Below are 25,433 nucleotides of genomic sequence, written 5' to 3' on the forward strand. Positions count from 1 at the left end.
CACACCCCATGCCCGAGCTTGGAGGCTCCAGCCCAGGCCCCCGGGCCGCCCTAGTCCTCCCCGACCTCGTTACCTGGCCCACCTGCCACCTGGCTCCCTGCTGGGTGTGTGACCCACCCTCATCCCTCCAGCCTGCTCTGGGCACTCAGAGTCACTGCGCAGAGTAACGTGTAGTAAATTAACCTGCCTGCGATGTGGCCACGAGGCCTCCCGCTGGGCTTCCACCGCCCCCCCGCCGCCCCCATCCTGCAGGTCTGATTCTAGTTCATCAGGGCCCTTCTCCAGGGAGGCCTCGCAGGGGCAGCCCGACCCCGCCTGGAGCTCCACGGTGTGGGTGCAAAGGAGGCCCTCGCCCATGGCAAGGGGGTCCCTTCTGGGTCCTCTATGGGGCCCAAGGCCCCTTGGTCCAAGCGGACATCCCAGGCCCCAGCCCAGTGCCCACCCTGAACCCAGGGTGAACCTGGCCGTCCGAGCACGTGGCCAGACCCCAGCTCCGCGACCCGGGGGGAGCACGGCCCCATGAACTGAGTGAGTGAGGCGGCACCTCTCCCCTCCACCCTGCGGCTTGGTCCTCTCTGCTGGGCAGGGCAGGCCCCGCCTCCCTCTGCTCCTGACGTCCAGATGCTAGAGCCTTCCGTGCAGCTCTGCGGCCACCGGCCGCGTGTGGCTGTTTACGGTTAAACCAGTTAAAACTGAATAAAATGAACAACTGCAGCTGCTCCACCCCCATCAACCACGTTTCGAGCGCTCAGCGGTGTCTGTGGGTCGGGCGGCAGAGACGGGGACACTCCGGTCATGCCGGGAGCTCTGGGGGCGGGGGACCTGCTCTGGACACACGTGAGCCGCCACGCAGATGAGGGGCACGCAGCGGGGGTGCCGGGGCTCTGGGATCAGGCGCTGGGAGGGCCCCAGCTGAGCTGAGAGACGCAGGACGGTCAGGCCGGGTGGAGGGTCCTAGGCAGAGCTGTGCCTCCAAGCAGGTGCGGGGAGCAGGAAAAGCCAGGGTGGGACCATCCCACCCAGAACCCGCCTTTCCCCGTGGGCACGTCCCTGCTCTCGGTAACGGCAGCAGAGCCAGAAGAAACCGGGAGAGGCTGAGGGGTGGATGCGGCCCTTTCCTGGCCCGACCTCCGCGAGGTGCAGTGTGGCCAGGTGCCGGCTCACACACTAGCAGCAATTAAACACCCACCGCATGCCAGACACCATTGCTGCATGTGTGCACAAGCCTCCCCAGAGCTAGATGCCACGATTATCCTGATTTACAGACAAAGAGACCAACTCAGAGAGGTTAGGTAACACGCCCAAGGTCACACAGCTCCCACCTGCCTCAGGAGCACTGGTCCACTGCCCAGGAGACCAGAATCCCTGCACATAACAGGTGATTCTGCAAAATAAAACACAGCCTCTGGACCAGGAGGTGGCCCAGAGGCCAGAGCAGCTCTGCAGATGGCATGTCTGTGTGAGCCTTGGGGACAACGGACAGTCCGTGCTCACAGGTGGCTGCAGGTACGCGTCTGCCCGTTCACCGAGGGCAAGGTCATTCTCCTCTCCGCCCACAGCTTCAGATCTTATAAGATCTCGGATCAGAATTCTCCTTAGGGGCTTCCCTGGTGGCGCAGCGGTTAAGATCCACCTGCCAACGCAGGGGACACGGGTTCGAGCCCTGGTCTGGGAAGATCCCACATGCCGCGGAGCAACTGGGCCCGTGCGCCACAACTACTGAAGCCCACACGCCTAGAGCCCGTGCTCCGCAACAAGAGAAGCCACCGCAATGAGAAGCCCACGCACTGCAATGAAGAGTAGCCCCTGCTCGCCGCAACTAGAGAAAGCCCATGCGCAGCAACGAAGACCCAACACAGCCAAAAATAAAGGAAGGAAGGAAGAAAGTCTCCTTAGACTCTAAGGAGGAAATGCAAACTCACGAGATGATTTAAAGTGTCTCATCTAATTGCAGTGTCATTTCTTAGATCATTCCCGCAGGGTCAGGGACCCCCCAGATCACATGCAGGGGAAGGCCTTACCGTTTGCTGTAACCCCTCTGAGCCCGGGAGGGGCCCAGCTTCCCCTGCTTTGCAGTTACTTGGAGCTCTTCTCCGCGGCTCTGCAGAGCCAAGCCTCCCACCAAGTTAAGACATGCCCCCCCCCCCCGCCGCCAGCATTTCCACTTGCTAACCTCAGCCCCAGAATCACCCACCCTGATGCCGTCTCAGGCTGAGGGCACCCCTGCCCTGCCCTTCTTTGCTCTGCTGCACCTATGGTCACCCCATCACTGCTGTGTGGCCTCAGGCAAGTCACTCAGCCTCTCTGTGCCTTTGTTTGCTCATCCAAAAAAATGGGATAATCATGTTCCTACCTCTTGGTTTATTGTGACAATTAAATGCATTAGTACATTAAAAGTACTTAGTAATAGTTATATTGCAACTGCTATTTCTACTGTGGATTAAAGATTTTCTGTGTGAACCCATTTAAAAGTAATCCAGTTGCCCAGACAGCCTACAAGTTTAAGAAATTCTTACTTTTCTCCTATACTTTCTCTTATGTCCACTGGTCACAGTGAGATGTTTGAGACACACTTGCTTTCTTGATTGAGACCTCGGTGTTTTGTTTTAACTTTAATCTGTCATTGACTCAGTGGGTACTTGTGTGGGAATTTCATTTAAGACTTTTTCTTTGTTTTCATAAGGACCAGCGAGGGTGGCCTGTCCCCACGTATGCTATCAACAACGTGAATCCTGCAGGAGTCGGAGGTGCCGTGCACCCCCTTCTCCCCGCACACCCCAGAACCCGTGACAGTTAAGTTTGGGGGGTAGTCCCAGAGTCTCCAAGACAAGAGGTTTTCTGTGGTGCTCCCCAAGTCTGTCCGACTGCGGAGCCCTTCTCTCTCTCCCTGACTGGGGAGGGGGCTCTGCCGAAGGTGCAGAGAAGTGAAAGTCTGGAGCCCCCCAGTGTGAGTGGAGCCCCTGGGAAAATGCTCCATGCTGGTGTGAGGGTCAGTGGGTGTGAGGGTTGCTTACGCACTGATGCAGGTCGGGGCAGGTCTCTGCGTGCTTGGCGAGCTGCCTGGAGCCTGTGTTAGGATTCTGAGGCCCGCTGGGGCTCAGCCGTCTGCCGTCGGCAGGCGGTGCGACGTCTAAGCCAGGTGTCTGCCACGTCCTGCGTCGCCCGGGACCTGGCAGAGGTGATGTAGTGGACATCCTACGGGACAGGATTCCAAAAGCTATTTTTTAAGAAGTTGTTTGTAGCTGAGAAACCGCCAAGCGTGCCGTGTGAATATCCACAAGCCAGGCTGTGAAACGTGCGTGCAAGCTTCGTATCCGGGGCCCCTGGGGTGGGTGTGGAGCGTGCGCCCCGAGGCCCACCTGGCTGAAGCTGCTGCCCAGGTGGTCTCTTCTGACGTCCGAAACCTTCACAAAACGGGTGTTGGTGAAGGGGCAGATGGAAACGTGTCCGCTGGTGTCCCTGGGGGGGCCCTGGCCTCTGAGGTGCTGTCCAGCGCACGGAAGGAGGGTCTGATCAGCACCAGTCCCGCGGGTGGATGGCCTTGAGAAGGCTGCACTCCTCTGAGATCGACTGAGAAGGCCGTGGCCGGCGGGGCAGGGCGGGATGGGGATTCTACGTGAGCCTCGCCGAGGCCCCAGGAGAGTCATTCCCGTACAGCCTGAGCTGCAGACACGCTGCCGAGTGGGCCGTGGCCTTGGAAGATGCAGATCCAGAGCCTGGATGGTAGGAGGACGCTGGGCCTCGTCTGCACGGATGGTGCCTCCTGTGGTCCCCCAGGGCCTCCCGCGGCTCTGCTCAGAGTTTGTCCCCGGTGCCCACGCGGGAGAGCTCCTACGGCGCCAGCTGGGCCCCGGCTGGTTCCCTGAGCTTCGCCGGGGGTCCCTGGGAACCAACCCCTCTGCTGAGGATGGGGCTTCCCTGAGGACGAGTTTGGTTAAGCATCTTCTCATATGGGGCCTTTTATTTTAAAATACATAAGGATTCACGTCCTGAGATCAGGAAATCGGGGAGAACAGTGGTGAACTGAGTCAACGACGCATCGTACGTGACGTGAAATGTTTGTGCCTAAAATCCAGTAACGCGTAACTTGTCAAAAATACCCAGGATGGCCTGTGAGAGAGGATTCAGCCCAAGTGAGTGTAGACCTCCAACATCCCACAGGGCTGAGTCCCAGAGCCGTCCTGGGCACTACAGGTTGCCATGGAGATGCCTCTCCTGCCTGACCAGGGACTCGGGGAGCTGACGGGTCCCTGCCTGACCGACGGCCGGAACGGAGCCCGTTCGGAGCCCCAGGTATCCTCGTCCCCCGGCTTGGAGTCGCCTCTCTGCGGCCGTTCCTCTGCACACACTCTGCTCTGGTTTGGAGGTTCCTGGATGGGGTCTTGGTGGACTAGGAATCCCACCCAAGTGAGTTGGTGAAACCACCCCACGGACTCTCCACTTTGGACTCTGAAAGGGCATCACGGGTGTATTTTGATAGAAAATAAACAAAAACCTCGGGTGTGGATGTTCAGCCAGATATAAACAAGGAAGAGAATTAGCCGTAACAGACTTAGTGGACATTGCGGCCCAGGGCCTCTTGCCAGCTGCCGACCCCTGCGTAGGAGCTCTTCTCAGGCTCCTGTCCCTCTTCAGCGAGATCCAAGGTCATCGGCAAGGCAGGGACCAGCCTCCGATCACGAACGCCAGGCTCCTGCACGTGCTGTGGGCTCCCTTGACCCGGACCCTCGCCACCTGAACGTGGATTTCCAGGGTCCACGCGCTCTGCGTCTCTCGAGCCCCAGCCCTGCGTGTGTTCTCGGCCCGAGGCAGCGCTGGCAAGCACGGTGCAGCTCAGAGGCCCTTCCCGTGGGCAGCACGGGCCAGATGCCGCCTGCCCTGCATTATGAAATCCTCGTCCTAAAAGAAGGCAAATCTGCGAGCCAGTTTGCCAGAGGAAGGAAGTTTGCTGCCGGAGTCTGATTGTGTTAAGATGAAATGGTGTGAAGATAAAAGGGTGATACCCCCTCCCCCGGACTCTCCGATTGCTGCCCAGACCAGGCAGGACTCAGGGGACCACTTTGTGGCCAGAGATTCCAGCGGTTGGTGTTTCCTCCCCTTTGTCCTCGTGTAGAACTGAGCTGGGGCCCCGCACCACTGAGATGTCGTGAGCTCAGCGAGGGGTCATTCCCTCTGGCCACTGACAGGGAGCGGGCGTCTGTCCCCTGCGGTGCTCCGGACAGAGGGACCTTTCCAGACGGGCTTCCAGAGCTGGTGCCAGCGGGGCCAGGTCAACCTGCAGACCCCGGCCCCGGCCCCCGGCCCCCACCCTGCAGGGGTCGGGAGGGAAGCGCTGTCCTCTCCCCCCTGCACCCCTCCCGTCTCAGAGTGACTCTGTGTTGGGTAATTGCCTGGAGTCTCCGCTTACGTCTGGGCGACAGGAAAGTTGTTGTCGGGTGGTTATCTGTGAGGCATTGTGCGCACACAGAGCGGGTCTGTGCAGGAGCTGGGCCTCCCCTGACCCTGACCCTGACCCTGACCCTGAGCTGGCGGGCAGGGCGACCCCACTTCCCGTCCCAGACGTCAGATGGGCCAGGACGGGCACCTCCACTTCCTTCTCAACCGGCCGTCACCTGCCGCTCGAGTGCAAGATGAAATATCGTGGACGAGGCCCCAGTCTTTGAGCGAGAAAGAAGCAGTAAGTGCCTGACACCCCATCGCCCGCTGTCCACGGAGGGTCACGTGACAAACACCATGTGCCTCGATGGCAGCTGGAAACTGTGCTCGGTTATTCCCAGCTCTCTTAGGGGCGGCCAGTGACCATTTAACACGTATGAGTTTTTGTACAGTTCATTTGTCTGAATGGACCTCGTGCGCAGAGTAACCCTACTTTTAAACGTAGACTGGGTCATTTGATCTAAGGCACAATATTAGGTTAGTCCTGCCCAAGAAAATTCACGGGTGGTGGGGTCTGGGGCGCGGCTGCCGTGGTCAGCGGTCTGCACCCACGGGGCCTGCGATGGGCAGAAATTCTGGAACCAGCCTGGGTGCAAGTCAGAACGAACTTTGCCAAATTAGCCAGATTCCAAATGAAGCTCTGAGAAGTCATCATCTATTCTTTCAGCACGAGTTCTTTGGGCTCCTGCCCTGGGAGTGGGCCGGCTGGTGCCCTCCGCGGGGGATGCAGGAGGCTGTGAGGCCCCCGCCAGGCTAGGAGGCGGAGAAAGGCCCCCCCGAAGAGGTGACATCTCGGTAAGACATCTTGAGTAAGATTGGACCAGGAAACAGGGATGGGAAAAGCATCACAGAGGGGGCAGCCTGTGCAAAGAGCCCGGGCCTGGCAGGACCTCGGCTGGTCGGGGAACTCGAAGCACATCGGGGCGGCGGCCCCAAGCACGTCTCTCTGCGGAAGCAAATTAGCATGAACAGTGGTCCGGCCAGTGAGAAAGGGCAGGGATGGTAGGAGCATCAGCCGTGCCCCTAGCACGTGGGGCGCCGTCTGCCGTCCGGGGAAGCCGGACACGGAGGGCAGACAGCTCTGGTGTCCACAGCGAGCCCAGGAAGGAGGGAGTGTTCTCGTCGGAGGGGCCACATGAAGGCCGTGCCACTTGGAGCTGCTCGGAACCAGGTCTGAGAGTCTCTGCAGAAACGCCCGTCGGAGTCTCCATGTGGTCCTGGGGGGTCTGGAGGCTGAGGGCAGTCTCGCGAGGCCTGGGGAACTGCCCGTCCCAGCGTCCACGCCGGTCAGGGGACTTAACAGCTCGCAGCATCCGTGCTGGTTTCCGCAGCCCCGCGTGTCTCCTTTCCAAGCTTGAGGGCGACCCCACTTCCCCGGGGGTCCGTCTCAATGACGCGCTTGTCCCCAGCGGGCAGAGGCCGGATTTGAGGAGAACGGGGTCCGTGCTCGACAGCGTGGGCAGCGTAAAATCTGGCCTCCCAGCCTCCGTGCAGCTGCCTGCCCATCGCACCTGTCGTGTGTTCTAAATAAACGAGGTGTGACGGCCATAAACCACCTCGTCTGGAATTAAAAACATTTCAGGTTTTCTTTTAGCACTTGTTTCCAGCCCTGTTTTTCTTCCACAAAAAAAAGCCGCTGGGGGCTTCCCTGGTGGCGCAGTGGTTGAGAGTCTGCCTGCCAATGCAGGGGACACGGGTTCGAGCTGTGGTCTGGGAAGATCCCACATGCCGCGAAGCAACTAGGCCCGTGAGCTACAACTGCTGAGCCTGTGCGTCTGGAGCCTGTGCTCCGCAACAAGAGAGGCCACGATAGTGAGAGGCCCGCGCACCGCGATGAAGAGTGGCCCCCACTTGCCACAACTAGAGAAAGCCCTAGCACAGAAACAAAGACCCAACATAGCAATCAATCAATCAATCAATCAATAAATCTTTAAAAAAAAAAAAACGCCGCTGGTGAGACGTTTCCCTGCACAGGGGAGGTGGCGTGGCCCCGAGCTGCCCGTGGAGCCGGCAGAGTCGTGGCCTCTGAGGTTTCTGAGTGTGACCCGTCATTCAGTCCCTGACCCTGAACGTGCTGCGGCTCTGTCGGGACGAGGGGCCCAGGGACACGGCCCCCGTCACGTCCTCGTCAGCGCCAGGCAGAGTCACAGGGCAGCCAGCCATGGGTCTTGGCAGCTCCACAAATGACAGCCCGGATCTGGGGACCCGCCTGTGCGTTTCGTCGTGCCACCTGCCCGTGCTCGCTGGTCTGCAGGACGGAGGCTCATCCGCTCGGAGGGCGCTTCACTGTCTCCGTGACCCGAATCTCCAGGCCCTGGGGGCCTGGGTCTTCTTCTGGGTGTAGGAGAGCTGACTTTCAAGCCATTTGTGAGTTGTAGTCTCTGTGGAGAAGTTGTGTCAACATTCAAGGCTGCAGACTCCAGGACACCCGGGTCTGGAGACACGAGACGTGGGCCGTCGGTCACGTGGTACCAACCTGGCAGCAACTAGAGACACAGGTCCCCGAAGGCCCCCGAGCACCCCGGCTCTGTGGCCACCTGCTGGTGCCCCAGCACGGACCCAGACCCCGTCCGTGTCTGGGTTCCGCCAGGAGTCTTGCTAAACCTTTTGTTTCTGGTCAGCGCCTCCAGGCTGTGACTGGGTCACTCCGGGCCCTGATCTAGGACTTGCGGCTGTCAGGACCGGGCTCAGCGCCCTGCTCAGGGTCAGTGTCAGGCTGGGGTGAGGCTCCAGGCATGTGTGTCTGAACCCACCGCCATGGCCAGGTTTCCACTCTGACCAGTGGGTTGTTGCATAGACAGCAGGCGAGAACCCCAAGGGTGGCCCAGCCACTTCCAGGACGTCGGTAGGTGCTCTCAGACCAAAGCATGTCTGCTCCCTGAGCACTTGTCTCGGGGTCAGTCCTCCAGCTCCCGGTCCTGCCCCGCTCCCCCCGACCTCCCCTCTGCCCGCCTATCCTTCTCTCTCCCTCCCTGTCCTTCCCTGTCCCCCTCTGTCCCTCCGTGTCCCTCCCTCTCTCTCTCTCCCTCCGTGTCCCTCCCTGTCCCTCCCTGTCCCCCCCTGTCCCCCCTCTCTCCCTCCCTGTCCCTTCCTCCACTCCCTCCGCCTTTCTCTCTGCTTCTGACACACACCACGCTTTAAATATTGATGAATCACTCAGCGCACAGCTTTCTGTGCTCTGAGAAACAAAGGTTTCTGTACTGGAAACTGGAATCCCTTTTTCCAGGCCCGTGACCGCTGGACCCTCGAGTGTCTGCGGTGGGGCTGACCCAGACGTAGCTCGGGAGGCCATTTCCTCCAAATGACAGCGTGTTTCCGTCTGCTCTGCTCTCCCCGCAGATGAAATCATGCACCACGACATCAGCCCGCTCTGTGCTGCCGACATCCAGGACCAACTGCAGAAGCGCTTTGCTTACCTGTCTGGTGAGTGCGAAGGCCAGGGCGTGTGACGGGGGCGGGGGGGGTGTGCTCGGCCAGGCGGCCGGCCTCCTGGTCCTCCGTGACCGCGTCGTGGGGCCTGGGGACAATCCGTGCGGTGCAGCCCGCCGCCCATGGCACTGATGCCTGTGATGAGGGCAGCTCAGGGCTGGCAAGTGCCGGCCAGGGGTCAGCTGGGTCCCCCGGGGGGCGCGGCCCGAGTGCTCCTGGCTGCAGTCTCCTGGCTTCCAGAGCTTTCCTGGGACGGGGAGGAGGTGCAGGTGTGGCACAGTCGCCGCCGTGCAGTGTCCAGGGCCTGGGGTCTGGCTTCCGTGGCTCCGTCTTCTGGGAGAAGCCCCTGGGGTGCCACCGGCATGGGCGAGGGGCTGGCACTGCCCACAAGCCTGTCCTGGGGTCGCTCTGTATCTCCGGCCCCTGTCCACCTGCCACCCTCCCCTGGGATCCAGGTTCTGTCTCCACCCTGCAGGGACATCTTGCTGTCCTACCCGGCCGGCCGAGGTGCTGGTGCCTCAGGCCTGCAAAGGCCGTGACCTTTGCACGAGAGCAGTGCCTGGAGTGGGGTGGCCGCCCCTCCCATCGGGCAGGCCTGCCCACCAAGCCTCCCTGTGCTGTCCGTCAGGGGCCCGAGGACGAAGGCCCCCTGCTCACGGCCCTTTCCCCTGGCCAGCAGGTTGGGGTCTCTCCTGAGCTCCGAGAGCCAGTCCTGCGCCCCTGGGCTCACCTGCCCATCCCTTGGTGCCAGGAGCTGCTCCCCAGGCCGTGCCCTGTGTGGCTCTGGCCCACCTGCCCCCCTACACATGGACCCGCGGTGTCGCTCTGGGGTTTAAGTGCCTCCTGAGGCCCGAGCCCCGTGAGCAGGAAAGCTGAACCTCTGTGGTTTGTCAGCGGAGACGGCATCCTGCTCTTCCTGGAGGGGCCACCACCGCAAGGGGCGCCCACCTCACGGAGGAAGGAGAGAGAGTGGGGTGTCCTTCTGAGAAAAAAAAGTCCCCAACAGGACAGGGTCATGACCTTGACCTTCCTTCAGGTCTCCACCCGCTGCCCTCAGGAGGAGACCCCAGGGGGGCCCTGACCCCCAGACACCCCTCTTGTTATTCAGAGGCCGCCGGGTGCTCGGGGAGGGGGTTTTGCACAAGTAACCAAGGCCCCAGCCCGGCGGCTACAAGGTCGCTGACCACTGGGCCTCACAGGCCCCAGGTCCCCCAGCACACGGGGGGCCAAGGACAAGGGAGCTGATGTGACCAAGATACCCCCCCGCCGGCCTGGGCTATGGGGGTGTGTCTGGAGGAAGGTGGGCGGCCGAGGTGGGCAGAGAGCAACCCCAGCCCTACAGCCACGGGAGGGGATTCTGCCAGCACCTGAGGGAGGCTGGCGGTGACCCCGGGCTCAGGCGAGCCCACAGGCGGGTGGCAAGGCCCTGAGCTGAGGACCACCAAGCCCGCCGCCATCCCAACCTGCAGAGCGAGAGCCGACGGACCGGGTTGGTTCACGTCGTCAAGTCTGGGAATTGGTTAGAAGACAACACATCTTGAGCTTCAACGTCTGAAACAAAGCTGGACCGTCCTGGGTTTTTGCGGACACCCCGTGCGGGTTGGCCAAGCAGAGCCCGGGGGCGGGGGTGGCCCTCGTCCTCTCCATCCCTCTCCCACCCGCCAGGACACCCAGCTGCCCGCCTCCCAGCGTGAGGACGCCCTGGCCAGTTACCACGGTGCCCACCGCCTGCCCTGGACCAAACTGCCGTAACCTCCTGCCGGGGTGTCCGTGGGCGAAGGTCAGGGTGGCTGGCTTCGCAGCCCAGCACCGCTGACACTGGGGGGCGGCCCCACATTGTAAGACATAGAGCAGCCACCCTGCCCTGCACCCACTGGAGGCCAGCACCCCCCAGGGTGACGACCAGAACTGCCCAGGCGCTGCCAGTGGGCACCAGAGCATGCTGGTGTGGACAGAGTGAGAGGTCTTCCGGGGTCAAGCGGGTCTGCCCTCGTAAGGGGCCCCAGGTGCTCGCCTGTATCAGGCTGTCTGCAGCCGGCTGCCTGTGCAAGGTCACTGCAGACCAGCCTTGAGAGTCACGCGGCATCTCTTCTGCCACCTCGGATGGGCCAGGCCAGCCTCGGTTCAAAGGGAAGAGGGAAGGACCCAGCCCCGGAGGAGCAGCGGTGGCCATCTCCTGCCGCCCAGGGCACCGGCTGGCAGCAGACCACGCCTGGCCTCACCTCCCGGCCTCCGCACTGCTGCTGCGGGTCGTCGGTGGGACAGCTCGGCCCAGACTCCCAGCCTGCATCTCCACGCCCGCCCTCCCGACTGCCTGGCCCTGGGGAGCCGTGCTCACCTTCCCAGAGCCAAGGCCACTGCCTCGTTTTCCCTCGGGAACTGTGTCGGGTGCGCCTCCCCTGGGAAAAGTGCCCCCCCCGCCGGTTCCACCTGTACCTCCGCACACACGGTGCCGAAGGGATGACTCCCGTCAGACGGGAATTGTCTACCCGAAGCCGCCACGGGGCGAGCGGGCAGTCGGGGTGCAGCCTGATGGCACGTGCAATGTTTAAATGCTCGTCACGTCACCTGTGGAGCGTGGAAAACGTCCGCGCCGTCAGGAAGGAAGCAGGATGCCAGCTTCTGTTCAGCGCAGCCTGTCACACGCAAAAGCGCACGGAAGTGGGTTTGGGAGGAAACGTGCTGCCGCGATGCTCCCGCGGTGGCAGAATAGCGGGTGCTTCTTTCAGCTCATCTCTTCATTCCAAATATTTCCATCGACAGCACACGTTTCTCTCATGATAGAAGACATGGAAGGGACTTCCCTGGAGGCCCAGTGGTTAAGACTTCGACTTTCAGTGCAGGGGGTGTGGGTTCGATCCCTGGTCGGGGAGCTAAGATCCCACATGCCTGCGGCCAAAAAAACAAAACGTAAAAACAGAAGCAATATTGTAACAAATTCAATAAAGACTTTAAAAATGGTCTACATCAAAAAAAAAACAAAAAAACCAAAACATGGAAAGTGAGTTTCATTCTGGAAAATGACTGTCCAGCCGAGACCCGGGAGCAGCCCCGCGACCCCCGTGCTCAGTGCTGATCTTCTCTCTCCCCAGGTGGGCGGGGGCAGGACGGCTGCCCCGTCATCACCTTCCCCGACTACCCGGCCTTCGGCGACGTCCCCGACAAGGACTTCCAGAATGTCATGACCTATCTCACCAGCATCCCCAGGTGCGTGTGGAGGGGTCACTCTGTTGTATTACAAGCAGAACTGGGTCCGTCCTCCAGAAAGGTAGGGAGACCTTCTCCGAGCCCACGGCCGTGCTGGGCGGTGTGGCACCCAGGAGCCGAGGGGCGGGGGGCTGATGCTGCCCGGGGGCCCCCCCTCGGAAGGGGTGAGGCTGCGGACCTCCCGCCCAGCAGACGAGCGGCTGCCCCGCTACGGCACTGCGGACGTGGGTGCCGTCAGACTCTCCCTCCGTCGGGTTTCGGAAGGCGGGTCACGGCTCGGTGAATTAAGTCTAATCTGGGAAACAGACCCGCAGCGAGTTTGACCGCCCGACACCTGTCCTACAGAAACTGCTGGTCAGTGTCGTCCCGTCAGCACCGATCGGTGCCGGGGGAAGGGGGAGGCTGGGGGAGATCCTTCCAGATGCCTGCGGGGTGGAGCTGTTAAGCTGGGGGAGCCCTCCCGACGGACGTGGGTGGTGAAGGCCACTTGGCAGAGAGAGCCGGACGACGCGCCCTGGGTCCCGCGGGGTGCGGTCTCTTGTTAGGCTTGGGTTAGGGTGGCCACCGTCTCCGTCCTTCTCTGTACCCAACTCGCTGGGCCAGGCTCCGGGTGGCCGAGCTGAGGCGGGAGGTTCGGCCACTGTCCTGGGAGCGCGTGGCCTTCCTTAAGGGCCCCTCGGGCTGGCCGTGCCCCCTCGAGGGGCTTCTTGGGGGCTTGCGACCCTGCAAAGCATCTCCATTTGTCTTCTCCCTTGAAGTTACAGCCAGGAAGGCCATGGACAAGGCCCTGGACCTCGGGGGACGATGCTTGAGTAGGTTCGAGGGTCTGGAGAGTGGCGGGAAGGTGTCTGCTGCCCGCGTGGAGCGGCACAGGGGGTGTCCTTGGGGGAGGGGGACCCGGGACGGTGGGTCCAGCTCTCGGCGCGCCCAACAGTGAGACGCAGAAAAGCCGCACAGCCTTGGCGGTGGGACACCGGGGACAGGCCAACAAGAGAAAGGGCAGCTGCACTCGGCACCGGTTTCAGGCAGTCAGTGATTTAACAAGACGGCCGTTGGTGGCTGACCGTGGGCCCCCCAGGGGTCTCACTGGCCCTCCGGGGGGCGGGCTTGTGGCCAGCTCCCCAGCTCCCCTCCATGACACGTCCCAGGGGTGGGCATTCCACGTCCAGGTGAGGCGTGGCCCTCCTCCCCCGCTCTGTGACCCCCCCACCCCGTGTCTCTTGTCCCCCTGTGGCCGGCTTTTCCCCCATCTCCCGTGGTCCCCAGGCCTGTCTCAGACCAGGCAGTGGAGCTCACGGTGCAGTGAGGTCCGTGTGGACGCTGCCCGGGGAGGGGTCCGAGTCACTGTTCTCAGTCCGACACCCATGAGCCGTGAGAGAGGCCGCCTGCGCTCCGTGGAGGTTTCTGCCCACGTCCGTGTCACAGCCCTGTGTGGAGCCGGCTGGGCGCCCGCCCCTCTTTGCTGAACCGCCGGTGGGCAGGGTCAGATGACTCAGAGCCATCGGCAAGGGCGGGCGGGCTCTGCGCTCGTCCAGGGGCCTGGAGACCCCCGTGGCCTCCTCGCTGCCACCTCGTCTCTCTGTCTCTTCCCCCTCCGGCCCCTGCGTAGGGACGTACGGTCCGAAGTCCTGCGGTTAGAAGCTGCCATGAGCCTTCTCTGTAGCTACGGTCACGGCCCTGCCGCCCCCGCCGAGGCGGTGGCCGGCCCTGGACTCGGTGGCCGGCGGGCAGCGTTGCCGCGGTGACCGGGCCGCTCAGTGCAGGCTGAACAAGGGCCACGGGGGTGCTCTGTGTGGTCTCCCACTGCCCACCTACAGTGGTTCGCTGGGGTGACCCTCCCCCCCGATTCGGTGGGGGAATCTCAGGTTTCAGGTCACTCTCGGGTTTGGAAAGGTCCGAGGTCCCTTTCTGTCTGGCAGCGTCGACAGCGGGCTGAGAGGCGAGCCTTCGCCCGGACGCAGCAGGCCGAGCCCTGTGCCCTCTCGGCCCCTCCCCGCCCCGGTCACCACTCTCGCTAGCGCTGCTGTTCCTCGGGCCTCCTGGCCTCGGGGCCTTTGCACTCGCTCCCTCGGCCCTGGTGGTTCCTCTTCGGGCTGCAGGCCCCTCCTCTGGTCGGCCCTCCGTCACACCCGCCACCCCCGGGCCCCGGCCCCCCGGCCCCCTGGCTTACCTGCAGTGTCCCCGTTAGCTGACAGCGCGGTGTTGGTCTGTGTCTGCCCTGCACGCAGGTCCCGAGAGCAGCAGGTGGTTCCTTGGTAAATATTTCCTGGACAAATGGGCTTCGTCTGCAGAGAGCAAAGCCAGCTCAGGGGGTGAAGTCAGCCCGCGGCCTGGCGGGACTGAGGCTCCCCCCGCGTCCCTCACCGCCGCACACTCACCTCCTCTTCAGGTGGGACCAGCACCAGTGTTTCGCTCCTTCTTTAAGGGCTTCTCACCCCGGTGCAGTGGAACCTCTCCAAACCTTGGTCTCCAAGGTCGCAAACAGAATCTGCCCTCGGATGCAAGGGCAAGAGACACGTTCCCCCTGAAGCTGAGGAGTGACGGTGGGTTCCTTGTACCTGGCGGGGCTATGGTGCCGTGGACCTGGCCACGGGGCCGGCTTGAGCGTGTGCAGCCCAGACCCGTGGGCTCCGTCTCCAGGGAGGCTCATGCGGCGTGGTGGTCAGCGTGTGTCCTGTTCACGTCTCTTCCTCCTGACGGAGGATGGGGTGGGGTCCCGTGGCCCCGACGCCCTCTCGCACAGAGTGAAACCCCGGCGGCAGCGCCGGACACCGTCCTTTCGCAGCTGGGCGCCGGGCCAGCAGGCTGTCAGGGAGGCGGGCAGGGGCCGCGTTCTGAGCCCTTGGCCGCAGCGCTGTTGGGCCGGCTCCTGGGGGTGTGGGGGGAATCAGCCCCGAGCGAGGGCGGATTTGGGGGACCTCCTAAGGGTACGGAAGGGTGTCGCCCATCAGCTCACAGGCAGCTGCGTTTCCAGAAGATTCAATGCACGTCTCGGGGCGGGGGGGAGACACTCGGTGTCCGTGGGTCAAGCAGGGCCGGGCGCTGCCCGCCAAGGGCTCCCCTCCTGCGGGAACCCAGGGAGGGAGGGGCTGCCGCCTGGCGGACGCAGCCAGCACTGCCGGCCCCAAGAAAAGGGGGAACCCCCCCCTGCCCCCCGCACGGGCCGGGCTTACCCTAGACAGCCCGGCGCCAGCACGGCCTCCACGCGGGAGGGTGAGATCTGGGACCAGGCGCGGCTGTAAAGTCAACGCAAATCACGTGGACGGACGTCTCGTGCGGCTGCTTCTCAGAGACGCTGCCTCCTGCAGTCGGCCCCGAGCGTCCCTCTGTCCTCTGAAAAACACACCCTCCTGCGCGTAGCGCTCGTCCCGTTATTACACGCAGAGGACAGGAGCCCCAGGTTACGTCTGGTTCACAGTCGTGGGTCATCTCGAAACCTTACGCTGCCGGGCGGCCCCCGTCCGGATGCACCGGATGCACGTGAACTTGGAAATGCCTCCACGAGAGAGGCTGGGCTGCCTTGGTGATTTCTCAGCTGGCGGGTCCGCGGCCGCACCGCGGGGCTGGTCCTGGGAGCACGTCGTGGCTCAGGGGCCGGCTTCCCACTCCGATGCCTACAACCCTTGCGGTTCCTCTGGGGCTTGATCACCAGCATCTGCCAGGCCGGTGGGGACAAGTCCAAGGACGTGTGACCGTGACCCCCAGGCCCTGCCCGAAGAGTGGCTGTGACCTCAGCAGAACTCCTGCAGGGGGTTGGGGGGGTGCACGCGGCAGAGGGAGCCGCTCAGGTCACCGCCGTGAGGATTGGCCGGTGCTGGACACACTTGGGACCTGGCAGGGAACAAAACAGGTAAAGTCCTGCATCTCATGGTCTCAGAAAATTAAACGGGATGCAAGGAGTGTGGGTTGCCAAAGAAGAAAAACAAAGCGAAAGGGGGTGAAGGATGGGGGGGCGGGAAGAGGGGACCCCCCGCCGACGGTGACTTACGGGAGGTGAGGGGACCTCTGGCAGGGGGGATGGTCCTCACAGGACCCCCGGGGGGGTCTCAGGGGGGATGGTCCTCACAGGACCACCAGGGGGGTCTCAGGGGGGATGGTCCTCACAGGACCACTGGGGGGGGGTCTCAGTCAGGGGGGATGGTCCTCACAGAACCCCCGGGGGGGGTCTCAGTCAGGGGGGATGGTCCTCACAGGACCCCGGGGGGGTGTCAGTCGGGGGGGATGGTCCTCACAGGACCCCGGGGGGGTGTCAGTCGGGGGGGATGGTCCTCACAGGACCACGGGGGGGTCTCAGTCAGGGGGGATGGTCCTCACAGGACCCCGGGGGGGTGTCAGTCAGGGGGGATGGTCCTCACAGGACCCCGGGGGGGTGTCAGTCGGGGGGACCTCAGTCACGGAGAGGGGTCAGAGCCAGTGCAGTGAGTGTGGACACCTCCTTCCAGGATTTGCTCTCGAGGTGGGTGGGGAAATGGTCAGTGAGGGACGGGGGGGAGGCAGACGAGGTTTTCTTTTAAGATGAGGGAGATCACAGCATGTTTATGCTGATGGAAATTGCCCAGTAGAAAAAGAAAGATTGTGACCATTTGATTCATTTACACCTGCCATGTGTCTCCATGCAGGGCTTGGGTCCAGCACCCAGTAAATTGTGAGCGAGTCACGGAGCCGGGATGCCAGGCTCCAGGGCCCCTCCTCCCGCGATTCTGAAGTCTCGGTCCCCCCCACCCCCCCTCCACCTCTTACCCCCTCTCACCCCTCCCTGTGGCAAAACCGAAGTTTCCAAGCTGATCCTCCCCTCCTGGTGAAGGCAGTCACCGGCGGCTTCCCCCGTGGGTGCAGGTGTACACACACACAAGACATGCACAGGCATGTGCGTGCACTCACACACGCAAGGTCATAGGGTCTTAGGGCTGCCAACACTGAGACAGTAGTTTTCTGGCTGTTCTTTGAAGGACAGATTTAGCCGTCCTGGACGCCCTTCCACACGGCAGTCCTGCAGGGTCCCTGGGGGCATCCCACACCTACCCGCCCTGGGCTTGGAAGATAACATCGTGAGGATCGCCTTCCTGCACAGCTGCCGTCCCTCCCCAGCCCAGGGGCTCCTAGATTACTTGACGCAGATAAGGACGCTGACTTTCCACGGACCCGGGTCGGATCACCCAGCTGCTCGGGAGGCAGAGGCACATCTCCCGTCTGGCTTTCGTGGCGGGCCACGTTCACCCCGAGGGGCGGTGCACGCAAAGAGGTCACCCACACACAGGCGTGCATCACACACCACGCACACTTACACACACAGGTGTGCATCACACCATGCACACTTACACACAGGTGTGCACCACACCATGCACACTTACACACAGGTGTGCATCACACACCGCACACATGTGCACACAGGCGTGCATCACACACCACGCACACTTACACACAGGTGTGCATCACACACCATGCACACTTACACACACAGGCGTGCATCACACCATGCACACTTACAGGTGTGCATCACACACCGCACACATGTGCACACAGGCGTGCATCACACACCATGCACACTTACACAGGCGTGCATCACATCACACGTGTGCACGCAGGTGTGCATCACACACCACACACGAATGCTTATACGTGCATAGGAGCGGGTGTGCACACCACACATGTGCACACACACGTGTGCATCACACATTACACGTGTACATGCAGGTGTGCATCACACACACGTACACAGGTGTGCGTCACACCACACACATGTACACAGGTGTGTGTCACCATGCACACTTACACACACAGGTGTGCATCACACATCACACGTGTGCACGCAGGTGTGCATCACAGACCACAGACACGAACGCTCATACGTGCATAGGAGCGGGTGTGCACACCACACGCAAGCATGCACACCACACGCGTGCACACACGTGCCCCCCACATGCAGCTGTATGGACTACGTGACGGGGAAAGGCAGCTCGCGTGGGGATGGAGCAGGGTTGTAAATGCCGTTCTGAGGCTCCCAGCCGCGCGCTCGGGACACGCCTAATGCAAAGCCCTGCGGCCAGGCTGCCTCTCGCCCGGCCTTCAGCCCCTGGCAGCACCTCACTTCTCGCTGTGGCTGTGATTTCCATGTGAATTTTCAGTTGACTTTTGAATATAAAGATAGAAAATGTGGCATGAACGTGTCCCGAGCAATTCAAATGCATACGTGGAAAATCGTTAGCTTTCACGCTGCCCACAGGAAACCACAGTTAAGCCTCTCGCTCCGTCCGTGTGCAAATGCGCCCCCGCGAGACAGGACAGCGCAGCCCCTTCCTGGTCGACGGCGTGTGGCAGGCGTCCTCGTCGACGGCGCCCTGCCTGTCCTTTGGCGGCTGCACTGCAAAGGCTGACCGGGCAGGGGAGCCCCAGCCTGTGGCCACCACCCCTCCGCCTCCTGCAGCCCTGCCCCCCACGTGGCAGGTGTGGTGCGTTCTGAGGCCGGACACCTTGAAGGTGATCCCGTTTGTAACAGCTCTCAGGCGCCCTGGCCGGGGCTGATCCTTCCCCGTGGCTCGCGTAATTAGCGAGTAAAGGGCCGTTCTTGCCGTTTGCTGTCCATTTGCTGTCCAGTGGCCTGGCTCAGCCCGTTGCCCCACGTGGCCTGAAGCTCAGGGACCCCTGCCCGCTGGGGCAACCTGTCCACAGGGGTCCTGTCTCTCTGTCCTCCCGATCTTGTTCTCCTGGGAGCCAGAGGCTGCCCGGCTCAGACCTCTTCCTTTGTTGTAATGATTTTTCTCTGTCACCACCGTCAAGTGTGACAGCCACTGGCCACGTGTAGCCATTTAAATTGAAACTGAACGTCAAAGCTCAGTTCCTGGGCCGGGCTAGCCGTCCTGCGGTTCCCAGGGGCCGGTGGCTGCCACATCGGGCAGCCCGGAAGTGGCACGTCCCCACCTGATGGGCACGCGGCTGCGATGGGGCGGCATCCAGCTAACAGCGGCCATGCCCTTCACCTGCGGGGGGAAGGGCGAGAGACCCGCCCGGGAGGAGGGGTGCGGGCCTGCCCTGCTTGCGAGCAGCGACAGGTCCCCGTGAGGGGAGCCCAAGGGGGGTGGGCGTGAGGGGAGCCCAAGGGGCAGCGTGAGCCCCTCCCTCGCTGCCGTCAGAGCACCAGGCGGCACCCAGCAGCTCGTGCACATGGGGGGTCGCCACGCCCAGAGGCCTCCTCATCTAGGGTTTCAGCTCCGGGTGCAGAGGACGTGCCTGAGGCAGCCCCAGGCGCAGCGGAGTCGGGACAGCGGAGCGGCTGGGTCTCAGGACCCACTCGGAGGGCAGGAGCCAGAAGGCAGGCAGCTGGGGCTGCAGCAGCAGCAGCGTGGAGCCTCTGGCAGGTAACCAGGTAGCAGGGGTTCCGGACTTGCCGAGGTGGTGCTGGCGTCTTCATGCCCTCGGGGGAGCAGTTCATTCTGTTACAGAGAGGCGGCCGATTGTGTATATGTGCACGTGTGTCTTTTTTTTTTTTTTTAATGTATTTAAGGAAGCTCTGTGCCTGGTGGGTTTTTCCCCCAACATAATTTTCTAGCTGTGGGAAAATACACGTACTTCTCGCCGTCCTAACTAGTTCCGAGTGCGCAGCTCAGTGGTGTTACACGCACACTGCCGTGCGGCAGACTCTAGAATTCGTCATCGTGTAGAACGGAAGCTCTGTCCCCGTGAAACGCTCCCTCCCCTCCCCTCCCCGAGCCGTGGGCCCCACCGTCCACTTTCTGTCTCCGTGAATCTGACTCTTCCAAGGACCTCGCGTGAGTGGAATCAGACCGGATTTGTCACTCTGGGGTGGCTTATGTCACTGAGCATCATGTCCTCAAGGTTCACCAGTGTGGTAGCAGGTGTCAGGATCTCCTTCCTTTTTAAGGCTGAGTAATTCTCCATTGCATGGATGGACCACATTGTGTTCATCCATCATCTGTTGGAGGAGGCTGTGTTTCGAGATAGATTAAAATCAGTCTTTGAAAAACAGGTACATACTCCAGTTTCCTTCTGTGCCAGGTGGGTCCCTGTAGACGGGGCACGGGGCTGCACGTTGACCTCTTTGTTGTCTAAGAAAGACCCTCCTACTACTGCACGTGCGTCGGTTCAAACAAATCTTGAGTATGTTCACGTTGATGTTGATGTGGGAAAAACAACTCAAATATAAAGAACAAAAAATGCAAGTTTTCAGGCTCTTTGGAGAAATCCCTGTGTTTTTGTAAGAGGTGGACTGTTTCCTTTGGGTCGTGAGGAAGAGACGACAGCCCTGCGGTGTGCTCGGGGCTCCCTGGCCTGTCCTGCTCTCCCCTGTGTGCGTCTGACCCTGACGGGGCTGCTGTAGCCTTGAGAACAGATATGGTACTGTTGTTACCAAGTGTGGGAGAGTTCTTTAAAAGGGTCGGACGTTTTTCTTGCCGTTGTGCTTTCTGGGATGAAAAGCTGACCAGCATTAAGAAAACCATATTGCACACGTGATATGATAACAGGTGCAGCTTTTGAATCACAAGAAGAGGGAAGAGACAGCCAGGAAAGAAAGGCTCAGGCTTGAATGCTCAGGGCTGCATTCAAAGTCACGGTGTTTGAACCTGGCAGGTAAGTCACAGGCAGAGAGGAAACGGGCTACGGCATTTCGCTTACAAAAGGAAGACAGGGAAATAAAATCTTTGTAACATTTGCAGCCTCTGTAGACCAGGGTCAAAACATGGGATGAAAAGAGAGAAGAAAGGGCAAAGGAGTACAGTCAGGTGGGGTAGCGGGGGCACTCAGGAAGGTGGGGCAGGTTCTGCCTGAACCCATTTGTTCTGCAAGCCAGGCGGTGCCCCCCGACCCCCAGCTGCAGCCTCCACCCGTACCCCAGCCCCCTGCCTGGCCTGCCCACCCCGCGGGCTGGCGCAGCCCCAGGGCCCACCTGCTTGGCCAGGGCCCCTGGAGGAGGTGGGACCTTCTCTCCCACGGGCCCTTGGCGATGCACTGCCCTGCCACCTGCCAGGCCGGTCTGGGATGGGTGCCAGCCTGCCGGCGCCTCCTTCCAGGGCCTGCCTGGCCCGCTGGCCCCCGTTGCTGGCCTTGTTTCCCCCGCCTGGTGCCAGGCCTAGCTGGCCTCTGTCAAGGTGGCCCTGAGAACGCTCACCCTCACCCCAGCCGTGGTCCTTCCCACCGGGAGCTCCGCGCGGGCCGAGCAAGGCCAAGCCGGGCCTGGTGTCCCCGCCTGTCGTGCTCTGTGATGTGTTAGGTCCGAGAACAAGATGCAGCCACGCGGGAACTGGTCAGGGTGACGCCGGGTGACCGCGGCCTCACTGTGGGGACCCACCCAGCCCAGCCCTTGTTCCCGGGCTCCTGCCCAACGAAGGGGAGGTCAGACCACCACTGACCGTGCCTCAGGCCACCCGGGGCCACCCCGAGGAGCTGGCAGGCCTGGGGTGTGAGAGAGGACGCCAGGCCTGCGCGAGCTCTGGGCCTTTTTTGATTGTTTGGGCCAGAAGTGAGCTCAGCAGCCCCACCCAGCAGCCGGGCAACCACCTGATGGCCCCTCGGAGCGGCTGCTGGGACATTGCGGGCTGACGTCTGGGCGTCCACAGGGCCGCATGTGTCCGGGGCCCCGGGGGCTTGGCCGCGTGGCTGCAGTTTCTGGATTACTTGCTCCAGCCTCCCCCACTGCCACCACCCTCCGCGCAGTCACCCCGAGGCCTGGCGCACGAGGGACCCTGGGCGCCGGCCTCGTGCGCAATCTGAGCGTCAACCACCCGCCCTCTCCCCTGGGCGTGTGAGGTCACGGACGTGGGAGACGGGCCGACGGGACCCTCCTTAGCGCGGTGGAGGGTGGAGTGACGGGCCCCCGGGGCGCTGAGCCCTGGCTCCTGGGGGCTGGGCGGGTCACACGGCCTTGCTCTGGGGCTGCAGTCATGTGGGCAGAGGGGGCCTTGGAGGGTCCCTACGTCCTTACATAAGGTGCCTTCTGTTAGGCCTGTGTGCCTCTGAGCCAGCGTTCCCGAAACGTGGTCAGAGACAGGAGAGGGGCAGGGAGGAGAGCTCTGGTGGCCCCGAGCCAGGTGCTGGTGCACGGGTGTCATCACCGTCAGCCTCGGGGGCCGGGTCCCCTGCGGAGGAGGGGCCCTGCCTGGCCCCACACAGGAGGCAGCCCAGGGGTGGGCGGGAGGGAGGGCGGCTTTATCCCGCAGGGTGGACTCGGCCTGGGGGGTCTGTGCTCCCCAGCTGTGTGACTCCGGGCGGACGACTTAGCCTCTCTGTGCCTCTGGCTCACTGTGAGGAGTGAAGGAAGAATAGCCCCAGGCTTCAGTGCAGTGCCTGCAGGGGGTGGGGGGGACCCAGGCGGGGCCTCGGCCACACCTTCCGTCGCCCACTGGGCGCCTGCGGGGCCGCAGGCGGATGACCGCAGAGCCCGGGCCTGAGTGTTTTCATACGCCGGGAGCCGGGAGCTGCCGGCCCGCCCGCTGCCTCGCTGGGAAACCCGGCTTCCGGGACACGGTTTTGTGGAGCCGGTGAGTTCCTCGCATTTCTCTTGAAATTCTCTTTGTGTCGCTGGCGCCTTTGCCTCCTCATCGCGTTTGCTGTCAGCGCTGCCCGCTGAGGTCGTGACAGAGGCTTTGACGTCGCAGACTTTTTACCGTAAGGCTTTCAAATGCGCAGAGCGAGTTAAAGACCCCAAGGGACGGGGGTGGGGGGTGGCAGGGGGACGTGAAGTGACGTGGGCGGTGGGGCGCGAGGCCCTGGGCCGCGTGCTCCGGGAGTGGCCAGGCCACCGGCCCTGCTCGTGCGTGAGCGTGACAGGCCGCCGAGGGCAGCGGGGTCAGCGCAGGGGCCACGGGAGAACGTTCCGGGCCCAGAACCACAGCTGACACCCTGAGGCCTGTTGTGGAGTCACGGGGTGACGGAGAGCCGGGCCGCGCTCCTGGTGCCCAAGCGCCCGAGCTGTGTCTCGGGGGAAGGGAGACGGCCGCACAGCCGCCGCCGCTGGATAGAGCGCGTGGCGGGCTTGCCGCCATCGTCAGGCTTTGCTCTCGCGGCAGCCCCGGAGGTGGACGCGGTTCGGGTCCCACTTTTGCTTCTCGGCTGAGTGGCCCGTCCAGGTGGCTCCTGGCTTGTGGTGCCAGGCCCGTGTCCCCCGCGCGTGGCGCCCGCCCCTGGGCCGTGCTCCTCTCGGTAGCCCCCCACGGGCGGTGGTCCGGGAGCGCGTCTCAGCCCCCTGTGCCGGCGGGGCCCGTGCCTGGCAGGGTGGCCGCCTGCTCAGGGGAAGCGAGTCTCTTCCACTTTAGGAAGAGTGAGAGCCAGGCGGCTGGGCCCGAGCGCGGACCACAGGGCAGCTCCCCTGTGAGACGGAGGGAGGGTGGGGAGGCGTGCAGACACAGCCTGTGGAGAAGCGGCTGTGGTTGGTGTCGTCAGGGGACCGCGTGGGGCTTGTCCCCCCAGGGGAGGGGCCGCCGAGAGGGGCAGTCTCAGCGGAGCACCAGCGAGTGGACGGGGCGGGGCCCACGCGGCCGCCCGATGCGCTGCCCTCTCGCGCCGGGCCGGGGCCGCGGCTGAGCCCCGGGTCCCATGGCCAAGGCTGGGAGGGCTCAGAAGCCCGCCTGGGGCTGCCCAGAGGAAAGCGTGTGCCCGTGACACCGAGGAGCCCCAGGCTCCTGACCGCCCAGGCCAGAGCCGGCACCAGGCTTCGGGGCCGTCTCAGCTTCGACTGCCCTGCCCGCCCAGATCAGGCCCTGGGGCCGCCGTCCGTGTGGAGCCCCTGCTGCCCGGCATGGGGGGTGCGGGGCAAGGCGGCTGTGATCCCGGGTACCTGGCACTTAAGCCCGAGTGGTAAACAAAATAAAACTTCCCTCCGTGAGAGCTGAGCCCGATTAGAAGACAATTCTGTCGGGGGCGCCGTGTCGGCCGCGAGACCATCATCGACCTGGCTGTGCGCACTCTGACGTCAGCAGCAGAAGGCAAAGCTGACATCTACTTGTGCTTTTGCCCGGAAGTCCTGTGCTGTCTCTGGACCAGGTGACCCTGAACAGGTGGAGCCTTTCACTCTCAGGCGTGCTGACACACAGTCAGCGGGGCGCACGCACAGGCGTGACCCTGTGTGTCTCCGTCACCGGTGCTGCTCTGAGACGGAGCGTTTGGGCTGCTTCAGCTCCGACTTTTGTTACATGACCTTCCCAGCAGGCAGAGCACCGCCGCCAGCCGCATAATTTATATGTGCCCCGTGTGTTTCTGGTTTCCATTTAAACCGTTGGCGTGTTCAGAGACTTGGAAATTAGCCATTCCGGTCAGAGCCTCGGCCTGCTTTCTCATCCCTTCCGCGCGGCTTGGCTGGCGTGGGCACTGCCGCCCCGCAGTTGGCTCACAGCGGCGGGCTTGTCCAAGGGGAGAAGCCTCCTGGTCTCCGCAGTGACTCAGACGCCGCGGCAGGCCGAGTGGGGATGGGGCTGCCGTTACCGGGCGCTCAGCGTCTTTCTCACAGATGCCGCTGCCGCGAGAAGCCTCGTCTCGTCTCCCGTCCCCAGCGGGCGCTCGTGCACCTCCGGGCGCCTCGCGGGTTTTCTCCCCGAGCTGTGGCCGTGCCTTCAAGAGCGATTTTGTGTCGTGGATGAACTCGGGGACCCCAGATGCTGGGACGAGCGTGACGTGTGGGTCATAGGCTCACTGTGAAGGGCTGGGCCGGCTGGCCCACTTGGAAGGGAAGATGACCAGCTCTGACTGGAGCAGCTGGGCTCCAGGAAGCATGGGCCCTGCCTGCCTCTCTGTGCCGTGAGCTGGTTGGCGTCAGGCTGGGGAATGAACAACACAGAGTCTGTCCGTCCGTCTCGGGTCAGAGCGAGCCCTGGAAGGCGCCCGCGAGCTCAGGGAAGCCCTGCAGGTGGCTCGATGCTTTCCTGGCACGCGGCGCCCCTTGCAGTGTGGAGCAGCGTGCGGGTCACAGGAGACCCTCGGAGCCGGTTTGCCCCGAGCTCTTCCCAGAGATGGACGGCAGGGAAGGCCCGTCCTCCAGCGGCACACTGAGCGCGGCTCTCTCCTCCTTTCAGCCTGCAGGATGCTGGCATCGGGTTCATCCTGGTCATAGACCGCAGGCAGGACAAATGGACCTCGGTCAAGGCGTCCATCCTGAGAATAGCGGTAAGTGTCAGTACCGCGCCCGTGACCCCCACCCCCTCCTCCTGGGCGGGTGACGCGGCCTTTCCTGCCTGCTGGTGCTTTGGGTTCTGGCCTGTGCTGCTCGGTGGGGCGCCAGCTCGGAGCACTAGCCTGGGGCCTGGGGCAGGGCCAGCCCACACCTCCCTGGGTTCCTCGAGCTGCTAGCGCACATGTGTGTGCACGTGTGTGCATGCCTGTGCACGTGTGTGTGCATGCCTGTGTGTTCTCAAGTG

At 62.9% G+C, this 25,433-nt stretch overlaps 1 protein-coding gene and 1 long non-coding RNA gene across 23 annotated transcripts in view; both read left to right on the plus strand.

Moving 5' to 3' along the window:
* Positions 1-25,433, plus strand: part of MCF2L (MCF.2 cell line derived transforming sequence like) — a 130,254-nt gene that overhangs the window by 70,272 nt on the left and 34,549 nt on the right. For all 22 annotated transcript variants that reach the window (XM_082365824.1, XM_082365825.1, XM_082365814.1 and 19 more), the window contains 3 exons: positions 8,776-8,859; positions 11,958-12,072; positions 25,092-25,182. In XM_082365824.1, coding sequence (XP_082221950.1) covers positions 8,776-8,859; positions 11,958-12,072; positions 25,092-25,182 — 290 coding nt within the window. The remainder of the gene's footprint in view (positions 1-8,775; positions 8,860-11,957; positions 12,073-25,091; positions 25,183-25,433) is intronic.
* Positions 14,866-17,539, plus strand: LOC309615871. Its single transcript, XR_014237118.1, has 3 exons — positions 14,866-15,922; positions 16,692-17,365; positions 17,498-17,539. It is a non-coding gene; the product is annotated as an uncharacterized lncRNA (long non-coding RNA).

This window comes from Balaenoptera borealis, assembly GCF_965194805.1.
Source record: "Balaenoptera borealis genome assembly, chromosome: 18".
In the NCBI taxonomy this organism is placed as follows: domain Eukaryota; kingdom Metazoa; phylum Chordata; class Mammalia; order Artiodactyla; family Balaenopteridae; genus Balaenoptera; species Balaenoptera borealis.